General features: G+C 37.3%; 1 protein-coding gene across 2 annotated transcripts in view; it reads right to left on the bottom strand.

Annotated features, from left to right (window-relative positions):
• Positions 1-455: 455 nt before the first annotated feature.
• Positions 456-11,725, bottom strand: part of NR3C2 (nuclear receptor subfamily 3 group C member 2) — a 468,973-nt gene continuing 457,703 nt past the window's right edge. For both annotated transcript variants that reach the window (XM_075347997.1, XM_075348004.1), the window contains exon 9: positions 456-3,079. In XM_075347997.1, the coding sequence (XP_075204112.1) occupies positions 2,924-3,079 (156 nt within the window). In that variant the 3' untranslated portion in view covers positions 456-2,923. The remainder of the gene's footprint in view (positions 3,080-11,725) is intronic.

Here is an 11,725-nt window from a genome sequence, read left to right as displayed (position 1 = left end):
TGGCAATTTATCCAACAATGGCTGATTACAGTAGATCTTTTAGCAATGTTAGGACTTTGACTCCCATCTCAGCTTGACTCTGGGGATATCTATTCAAAACCACAAAATGCTGATCAATGAAGAGGATGAAATCTCTCTGTTGACCTTTGAATCGTATGTCATATCTAAAGAATTGCAAATTGTTACAGTCTTGCTTGATGCTTAAATATGAACATGTTAGAGGGTATGAAATAGATGAATGTATGTGCTCCGGGAACCTAACAGTTACATAAGGTCTAATGAATTCTGTAATAAAAGCTCTTTTGTCAGTATAATAACGGAAATAGAATGGCACACTGAAAGACCAGTCCATCTGATTAGGATGGAGAAGACCAAAAATGTAATCTCATATAAAGAAGGAGAAACATATCATCTAGAAAGAGTGTTAAATGACTATAGAATTGTTTATTCTCATAACAAAGCATGGTCATTTTAAGGATAACACAAAGACACGATGACAACGTTTTTACATCCTAATATTTTGTTAATAGAAAACTGTAAAATTGTATAGATGTTCCATCAAAAACATTTGATAACATTGTAAGATCCCATTGTTACTACAGAATACCACTTACTGAGCCAGCACTTTACTCACTTGGTATTCAAAGAGTGATGCCAGGCAGTATCCTACTTCCCTGTGTTGTGTACCGAATACCCATTGGATTAAAAAAAAAAAAAGACTCAATATCTGCCCCGTTGCCCCTAGCCAGCATCTTTAGACTATCCTGGATTTTTTAAAATAACTTCTCTCTTCTGGGACTTTCTTGGGCCAGATTTACACACTTCAAGATCTCCTCTGCTAGGGAAAATATGCATGTAAAGTGCCATTCTCATGCCCTTTAGGGAACAAAGAAGAAATGTGCAAGTATATGAGCACTAGCACTCATCATTGAAGGTCAAGGTTATAAGAGATGGTAGTTTAAGGTACGCCAAGTGCATTTTAAAGATAAATTCTCTTTTTCATAAATTTGCTATTTATTAATGATATATTTGAAATATTCCCACAGAACTGTGCCAAAATCTGAGCAATAAAAGCTCAATAGTCAGTACCAAACTTTCTTCATATACCCACTGCTCCACTTTCACACTCTTTCACTTTACTCAAGCTTATTTTTTATTGCCAAAAATATAATCTTGTGTGAGAGCAGGGGACGCCTTTATTAAGGTTCTTACATATAAACGTTATTTGGTAAGTGCAACTTTAGCCATACTATATGGTAATGCCATATATTAAAAATGTAAATTTTATTTTTAAATATATCTGCTCTCTAACAAAATACATATTCTCAGAAACCCTTGTGTGCCAGCCTAAGTCTACCCTAGTACTGATCAGGCATGGCAACCAGTACTATTGATTGAGCCCCAGTATATTCTAGATAATGTAGTTTTTTTGGGATTTTGGATTAGGTCATACAGCAAGTAAAGTGCACTCAAGAAAGTTAATTTTTGGCATGCCTCGTCACACCTCGCTTTATCATATCCCTAACAACTGATGCATGGAGATATTGTAGCTTCCTCTTAAAACAAGCATATCTTTAAAAGAAAAAGACAAAATGGGACCCTGGAATCCCGTAAGAAGGCTTTGTGTTCAGGTAATTTCTCAGGAAGCCTTTCCTATGATTTAGCTAATTCCAAGATACTTAAAGTAACTCCACCTTGGAGGATAAAGTAGTGTAATTCACAAGGAAAGAGGAAGGGTTCCTAGAAAGTGTGCTCCAATATTTCTTGCAAGCAGTACACAAAAAAGTAGAACATTTTCCTTTTTACAGAAAAGTAGAAAACCTTAAATATAACTGAAAAAGGGGGTTAAAGTGTGTCTATTTACAAACAGATATTGCAAAATGGTAAATTAGATATGATGCTAAAAAGGCACAGCTTTCCCTTCCTTAAATACACTGTAAACAGTTCAGAATCCATGCAAAACATTTTCACTTTACAAAAAAAAAAAAATTACCTTATTTAGACAAAGATAGTACTTAAATATTCTCCATCAAAATAGAATTCTTTCAAAAATACTTTCCTATGCTTTCCATTCATCCGTAGTCAAAGATTGTTTGCCTCATTTACAAAATTACCATACATTTTTTGATCCATGTCCTTGACAATTTATACATATACAGCAATATACAGTACAGCATAGACTGCGTAAAGCCAGCACAATATAACCCTTAAAAATCCAGATGGGGGCATCTTTCTATCTTCCTTTTAATTAAATAAATGTCTACTTTACACGCTAGGGTTTGTGGAAAAATTGCTGCATGCGTATATGGCAGAGGAAATCTGGACTGTGCCCGGGGGCGCACTGCTCACAGTGCCCATATCGATGCTCACTCTGCAGCAAAAAAATAAAAAAAAATATGGCCACTGCCTGCATCCTGCAACATGATGGGACAACTAATGCCACAAATGCGTAGTGATATTCAACATCAAATGTTTCTTAATATTTTATACAATAGCTTTTTATTTTTCTTTTTGATACAAGAAAAGAATATTTAATGCCCCATAATGACCAAACACGGTGTGTGCAAACCAAGGATAACCATTTAAAAAGTCTTTCTGAGTCCATAAACCCGATTAAAACAAACAAAACCAGAAACTCCATGGCATATTTTAAAATTTCATTGTTAAAATATCAAAATGAATCAGTTATTGACTAGATATGGCTTTTTATCCATAGGAATAGGAGTAACTTTCAAGCGCTTGGGGTGCTGGCGGCAGCTCTCTTTATTCCTGGCATGTCTTCTGTGCCCAAACAGTGCGATTTATTTTTAGCATTTCATGTTCGTCCTTGTTTTTGAATGAAAAGTGTCATTTCTTGGAACCAGCTTGGGTATGGAACATCAGAGGAAACTTAAGGCAAAGTTCTCCTGTAAAACTCTTCCAGTTACTTTCTATGAAAGTACAAAGGCTTGGCGTTCCCAGATTCCACTTTTGGTAGTTGATCACTAATTATTTCCACAAGCATTGCAGGAAACTCCACTTTGAGTGCCTGAGATTCCCTAAATGTGTAGAAGCAGAATTCCAATAAATCGCCTACCACCTGTAATAGAGAGTACAAGATTGTTACATCACCTGAATTTGCATCAGTATCTAAAGAAAAGCAAAAAACATTACATACACAAAGATACTGCCACTGTCATCCATATCGGAGTACACAAGACCACCAAGAACAATAAGAACTTAACTCCTGGAATTTTGAAATCGCTAAAAAAAAAAAAAAATTAAGTATGGTCCATACACTGTTACCAAGGGCCTTTTTTTTTTTTTTTCATAAAACGGACCTAGTCTTTGAGCATGTTCATCGTGTAGCCATTTTTTTTTTTTTTTTGAGACTGATAAAGTATTGCATTAAGGAGGATATCGACTTTGTTTGTTAGCTTCCAGTCTCATGGTATAAAAGATAAATCTTTAATACCCAATATACCAAATTTACAGAGGGATATTATGCAGCATTAAGACACTGTTCAGTCAAACATTTCCAAAGAGATTTCTTAAGAAAGTAGAAAGCCAAAAGTGAATCTCAAATGTGGCATCCTGCATCCTAATGGCAAGCATCTCACAAAACAATGCCATTCGAACTGGGATAAAAAGAGTAACTTGTGAGTTTTAGAAAAAACTGCACTAGGAGTAATGTAGTAGTCATTAATGTTATTTGTGTACTGTGGGAATTATATTACAAGTGTATAGTAATGGTAAAATGTAGCAGTTGTAGCAGAAGGAATAGCAATGCAAGAAGTGGCTCGGCTGATATAATAACCACTCTCGGAGGAGCGCTTCTAGGAGATGATGAAATGTAGAGATGTAAGAGAAGCGATATCTTTACTATAATATATATTTAGTAATTGTTGTAGCAAAAGTATAAATTTAGTAATAGTTGTTAGATTAGTAAATGCATTGGTATATAATTAGTAATAGTAGTTCTAGTAGAAGTAATAGCATCAGTATAAATTTAGTAATAGTTCTAGGATAACTAATAGCATTAGTATATGTTTGCACTGAACTTTGCTCCCATTTTTCATGAGCCAAACTCTAATATCTAAGATTTTTTCTTTGAACACAAAAGGTATTTTTCTCTCAAATATTTTACACACATTTGTCTAAATCTGTGGTAGTGAGCACTTCTCTTGTAACGAGGTAATTCATACACCTCACAGGTGTGGCATATGAAAATGCGGATTAGACAGCATGATTATTGCACAGGTGTGCCTTCGGCTAGCCACATAAAAGGCCACTGTAAAATGTGCAGTTTTATCACACAGCACACTGCCACAGATGTCACAAGTTTTAAGGGAGCGTGCGATTGGCATATTGACTGCAGGAATGTCCACCAATGCTGTTGCACATGATTTAAATGTTCATTTACCATATGCCGTCTCCAAAAGAGTTTCATAGAATTTGGCATTACATCCAACTGGCCTCACAATTGCAGACCATGTGTAACCACACCAGGTCAGGACCTCTATATCCAACATCTTCACCTCCAAGATAGCCTCAGACCAGACAACTGCAACAATTGGTTTGCATAACCAAAAAAATTCTATACAACTGTTAGAAACATGCTCGTTGCCTTTTCAGGGTCTCCACTTGACTGCAGTATATCGTTGTAACCGACTTGAGTGGCAAATACTCATGTTCATTGGCGTCTTGCATGTTGGAGGGGTGTTCTCTTCACGGATGAATTCCGGTTTTCACCGTATAGAAAACGGACTGCGTGTATAGCACTGTGTGTGCGAGTAGTTTCTCAATATCAATGTTGTGAATCGAGTGGCTAATAATGGCGGTGGGGTTATGGTATGTGCAGGTGTATGATGTGGACAACAAACATGGGTGCATTTTGATGCCATTTTGAATGCATAGAGATACCGTGCTGAGATCCTGAGGCCCATTGTTGTGCCATTCATCCATGAACATAACCTGTTGTGGAATGATAATGTATGGCTCCACATTGCAAGGATCTATACACAATTCCTGGAAGCTGAAAACATCCCAGTTCTTGCATGGCCAGCACACTCACCGTAGATGTCACCCATTGAGCATGTTTGGGATGCTCTGGATCGGTGTATACAACATTGTGTTCAACTTCCTGCCAATATCCAGCAATTTTGCACAGCCATTGAAGAGGAGTGGACCAATATTCCACAGGCCACAATTAACAACCTGATTAACTCTATGTGAAGGAGACGTGTTGCACTGCGTGAGGCAAATGGTGGTCACATCAGATACCGACTGATTTTCTAACTTCCCCCAATAGTGTAAAAGTGCACATTTTAGAGTGGTCTTTTATTGTGCCCAGCCTAAGGCACACCTGTGCGATAATTATGCTGTCTAATTTGCATATTTATATACCACATCTGTGAGGTGGCTGGATTATCTCAGTATAGGAGAAGTGCTCACTGACACAGATAGACAAATTTGTGAATAATATTTGAAAGAAAACAAAGTGTTTTTTGTCCTTAGAAAAAGTTTTTGATCTTTGAGTTCAGCTCATGACAAATGGGAGCACAAGAAAAAAAACAAAAAACAAACAAAAGTGTTGCGTTTATATATTTTTTTTCACTGTAGTAATAGTAGTTGGAGTAGTATATAGTTCGTAATAGCAGCAATAATAGCACTAGTAAATATTTAGTACTAGACGTTGTAGGAGAAATAATTGTAGCAAAGTCACTATAAGCAGTAGAATAAGTAGTATGGTACTTGAAGGAGAGAAATAGTACTTGTAGGTAGTAATCAAGAGTAACAATAATAAAGTACAGCAGCGGTAACGGACATTTTAGCAGCAGCTGTTGTAGAACTCTTGTATTCATAGTCAATAACAGTAATTATTCTGACCTTTTATCAAAACAATTAGGTTCACTTCACAAGATAATTTTAAAAATAGGCTACCCAGAAAAATATGGATTTACATATCACTGGAATAATGAAATGCTCTATATTAACCTACAATTCCGTCACGTTTTATTCATTCCCATCTTCCTGCTTCATTATGAAGGCAATGACAAAACCTTATTGCTTCACGTATGACTAATATGCTTGCCTTGAAATACAGGCAAGCATCTCCCTTGACACATGCTCTTTACTTATATGCACGTGATCAAATGACTCCTCACACCCACACAGCACTGTACAGAACAGCACCCTCACTACCCAACAAAACCATACACATACATATACATAGCAGAATCATGACATCAGAAATTTGCAATTGAAAATAATTGGCTATCCATGATATCTATATCTTGATTCAGCTGTTTTAAAGGGACATTTACATCATAGGGAACAGTGATAGGTGCACATGAAATGACTCAGATTATTTGCTGTAATTTTATGCTTCTTTAGCATGAAAGCCTAATTGTGGCTCTGCTACCGATGAAAGTATCTACAGTATACAGCGCTCATATGTATGTATGCGTCTGTTGTATGTATGCATCTGTTTAAGTCATACTAAGGTGAATGATTTCAGTAACAGCAGGGGCGGGGGACAGAGATAGGATCTGTGTTCGTTATTTCTGTTTTATGGTCACGTAATTATAGCTCTTATCGGATCCAGCCTGGGTGGATTTTACGTAGATGATGTGTTAATTATGGTTTCTAAATCTCAGTTACTAATAATGCAGGGGGTGGCACTCATCTGCACCCACTAACTGGTCAGAATCAGAAACTTGGCATCTAGGGAAGTCCTGATACCTTGGGCAAAGTAAAGCAAGAGAGGTAAAAAGCAGTGATAGTCCACCGTCAGAGTAAATGGACGTGTCACATATGATCCTGAAATATACGCCGCAATATAACAAATTTCATAAGGCTAAATTTAGAGATGAATGAAATTTGGAAATTATCCAATCTAATTGCTGACATTTCTCATTTGGTCTCTGAAGTTGTGGCATTTTCAAGTTAGTTGATTAATAGCATTAAACAGTGTGAGTTTTAGTTGATTAACGTTCCTACAAGACACCATGAGATGTTCAATGTTACATTACAAGAAATAGACTTATTTTTTACCTAGTGCAGCCTTCCCCATACTACAGCAACCATTAAAAAGAAGCCAGCCGGGCAATCTGGTGATTTGTTATCACAAGATATACCACAAACGTCTATACATTTTACCTGCAGCCGAATAAATATCTGAGCATGAAATGAATGGGAGCTCAGGCTCTGTTCTGGCTTACAAAGAGTGAACGATAGCCCTAACACCCTATAATGCCTAATGTTGTTTTGGACAAGAGTTTTCTTAAGAGATCTCATCAATCTTAAAGACATAATTTAAAAAAAAAAAAAGAAAAAAAAGGCACATTTCATGGCACAGCATGGCTTTGAGTGGAATGCACTACTTTTTCCTACACTTTGCTGTGTTTTTTTTCTTTTTTTTTTATAGGAAGAACAACATGTTCTTATAGCTCTACATTGCCATGAAGGTTAATGAAACAAAAAAGAATTCTAAGAAAATGTATTTTTTATGGGGACTACAAGCATTAAATATGGTAGAAAAGTAATGAAAGCACTCTAAACACAAGGAATAAATAGAGAAACTAAATTGCCAGCTCACATGCCCATGCAGTTATGTGGTAGTGATAAGGTGGCATCCATATGGTGCTCCCTAAGTGTCGGTCATCGGGAAGCTTCACTATTATTAGTAAGCTTTAGATAGGTGAAACTTTCAAACAACGAATGGGACCGAGAGCCTCAGACTACAGCAAACATTGAATACTTAGAAAATAACAGTATCCGCTTCTCTTCAATGTCACTCTTCCTTCACTTGTTAAAGCAGTAGCAGGAAACCTTACATAAAGCGAAGCACAATTCCCCTTCCCACATCAGTCACAAATAACTAATTATTATCTCATCACGCATCGTACCTTTCTCACGAACAGGAAGCATGAGTCACCCAGGCTTTCTGAAGCATTCACTATGCCAAGCGAGTTTTTTTTATTGATTTGTTTGAAATATTATCTATTATTTTGGTATCTTCCCACTGTATTTATATGACAACAGTACAAAGGGTGCCTGAAATCTTCCAAGGGTAAAGCCAGTAATTTAAGTCTATGTTCAATTCACTCAGTTTCTTAGCTTTTCAGAAATAAGTGAAATTCCGGCACATTCTTAAAGTCATTCGGTGGCAAACAAATCATCGGAATTCTAAGCCCAAGATGTAGTTTAAAAGAAGTCAAAATGGGATAAACAACATTGTATTATATATTCAGCGCGGAGAGCATTTCTTACAATAATGGTGGATCCCACCTTGTGAAGTAGTTAGTGAACAACTTGTATAGCAGTGTAAATTTGGTGTGTTCTTTAAAATAACTCAACACACAGCCATTAAAGGTAAAACCTCTGGCAACAAAAGTGAGTACACCCCATAAGTGAAACTGGCCAAATTATGCCCAATTGGCCACTTTCCCTGGTGTCATTTGACTCATTAGTGTTATACGGGTTCAGGTGTGAAAGGGGAGTAGGTGTGTTAAATTTGGTGTTCTCGCTCACACACTCTCATACTGGTCACTGGAAGTTCAACATGGCTCCTCATGGCAATGAATTCTCTGAGAATCTGGAAAAAAAAAATGTTGCTCCACATAAAAATGACCTAGGCTATAAGAACACAGCAAACACCCTGAAACTGAGCTGAAGCATAGTGGCTAAGACCATACAGTAGTTTAAGAAGACAGGTTCTACTCAGAACAATCCTCGCCATAGTTGACCAAAGATGTTGAGTTCACAGAGTCATATCCAGAGGTTATCTTTTCAAAATAGACGTTCACAGACTATATAACATACACTGCACCAAAGTTTTTGCGTGGCTTTCGTCCTAGAAGGAAGTCTCTTCTAAAGGTGATGCACAAGAAAGCCCGCAAACATTTTACTGAAGATAAGCTTACTGGAACCATGTCCTGTGGTCTGATAAGGCCAAGATCAACCTATTTGGTTCAGATGGTGTGAAGTGTATGGCGAAAAGCAGGTGAGGAGTACAAAGACAAGTGTGTCTTGCCTACAATCAAGATGGTATTGGTTGTGTCATAGGTTGGGGTCGAATGAGTATTTCCGGTTGTGGGGAGCTACAGTTCATTGAGGGAACCATTAATGCTAACATTTGCTGTAACATACTGAAGCAGAGCATAATCCCCTCCCTTCAGAAAATGAGCTGCAGGGCAGTATTCAAATATGATAACTCCAAACAAACTTCCAAACCAGCCACTGCCTTCCTTAAAGAAGCTGCAGGTGTAGGTACCTACTGAACTGGCCAAGCATGTCTCCTGTCTCCAGAAGAACACACTATTGAGCATCTCTACAGCATCCTCAAAAGGAAGGTGGAGGAGAGCAAGATCTCTAACACCCACCAGCTCCGTGATGTTGTCATTGAGGATGGATGATTATTCCAGTGGCTCCTGTGAAGCTCTAGTGAATTCTGTGCCCAAGAGAGCTAAGGCAGTGCTTGATTATAATGGTGCCCACACAAGATATTGACACTTTGGGCATTTTCACTTAGGGGTGTACTCACTTTTGTTTTAGGCATTATTGGCTGTGTGTTGAGTTATTTAGAGGGCACACCAAATTTATACTGGTATACACGCTGTATACTGACTCCTTTACATTTGATCAAAGCGTCATATCTTCAGTGTTGTCCCATGAAAATATATAATACATATATATATATACATATACACACATACATATACATCTACATATATATATATATATATATATATATATATATATATATATATATATATATATATATATATATATATATATACATACATATATACACATATACACATATATACACATATACACATATATACACACACATACACACACATACACACACATACACACAGAGAAGAACGAGCGAGAGAGAAACAACTCTTTACTTTTTTTTAAAGCCTAAGGCTGAGTTATTTTTTCCGCCGCTGTGTGTGAATGCTTTTTTTTTGAAGGATGAGTTGTACTTTTGAATTATTGAATTACAGATACCAAACATGTATAGTCTTTGTTTTATATAAATGGTGAAAAAAAAAATCTGAAATTTTGAAATAAAAAAATAAAAAAAATCTGTGTGTCACAACTTTACGACAACTGTAATGTTTTCAATTTTTGTGATCCAGGGCTGTGTGAGGGCTTGGTTTTTAAACCCTGAGCTGAATTTTTTATTGATATTATCTAGAAAAACTGCAATTTTGTCATTTTGATATTTTCTTTTCTTGTTATACAGCTTACTGATTGATCGGACATTTTTAAATGGTTTTATTTTCAATGGGTTAAAATGTGGGTGATTTGAACTTTTTTTTTTTTTGTTTTTACTGTTGACTGTTTTTACTAGGCCCCTTAGGGGACTTTAAGCTGCAATCATCCGATCACTTGTCAGAAATCATGGTTTCCTATGACTGTCAGCTCGCAGACAGCGTTCACAGGAGGATTATCATGACAGACACAGGGGTCAACAACTGACCCCCATCTGTCATGACAATCTTTTGGTGTCCCTTGATCACATCACAGGAACACGGATGTGAGCAGGGAATGTTGCGCTTCTTCCCCAGTGCTTATTAAATCCCACTGTCAAAGTTTGACAGTGGAATTTAATTGGTTAACAGCCACGGGTCGGATCCACCCGCAGCTGATGGAAGAACACATTGGCTGGTCAGATCAGCCATCATGTGAAGAGAAAGATGCAGGCTTGGCATGCAAGGTCGCATCAAAGACAAAGACACGACCCATGACATCATGGGTCATATTAAGGTGTTAATTATTCTTTTTATGCTTTTTTAAGTTTATTTTATTTGTGCTTTTATTTGTGCTTTTTTCAGCTCTGAGTGAAATCTACCAATTCCAAAAATTTTAGCCTCATTCATCAACTGTGAATTTTTAAAAAGTCTTAAAATTTGACAGGTATTTTTAAGTACGCCAAAATTTTGATGCAATTGTTGCCAAAAGTCACAAAAGCAGGACAAGACAGGAAAAAAAAAAATTTCCAGTTTGCCTCAAATTCATAAGCCATTTTGATGAATTTGGTATGAAAAACGACAATACCATAAGACAAAGGAAAATGACTTAAACCCGCAAATGATGTCTCCTGCTGTCTCCCCTCCTCCGTATCCATGATCCACTTTCCCATTCAAAAAGGGAAACCTCCTATCACTGCCACCTGCACATCGAGCATGCACCAATGGTATGGTCACTGAAGATGAAAAAGTAATTTCCTGCAAGCACTTACAGTGTAGATGCCAACGATTTTTTACTAGTATGGAAGAAGGGTGCTCAGATAGACTGGAGGAGGGGGAGAGCAGGAGGCATAAGGACCCCACACACAATAGAACAATAGACAGTCGTGGGCCCATTTTTTTCCTGACTCCTCTATAAACAGTAGCCCTTGGCTCAGACGAGCATTTATGTGTTCATTAAGAGTGCTGCTGCCAGACTCTCATGATAATAGTTTATTTCCAGAGGGAACAAAAGGATCGGCCATTGAAATTCAGCACACCAGACCCTTTCCTTCCCCGACATTATTTGAGAGTCAGGAGGTTCCACACACAATATCCTATTGACCGATCTCACTGATATCGGTGGGTTTGGCTGACTAAAGTACAGTATATGAGGCCTATAGGCGAAAAAAGGCATGGTGCATGCTGGGTGAAGCGCACTGACACCATGCAACACAGTGAGGTTGCGAAACAAAGAAGATTCTGCTCCAACTTAGATC

The sequence above is a fragment of the Anomaloglossus baeobatrachus genome, chromosome 1 (genome assembly GCF_048569485.1).
Source record: "Anomaloglossus baeobatrachus isolate aAnoBae1 chromosome 1, aAnoBae1.hap1, whole genome shotgun sequence".
NCBI lineage: Eukaryota > Metazoa > Chordata > Amphibia > Anura > Aromobatidae > Anomaloglossus > Anomaloglossus baeobatrachus.
The sequence above is the reverse complement of the archived record's forward strand: the minus strand, read 5'-3'. Positions and strand labels throughout refer to the sequence as shown.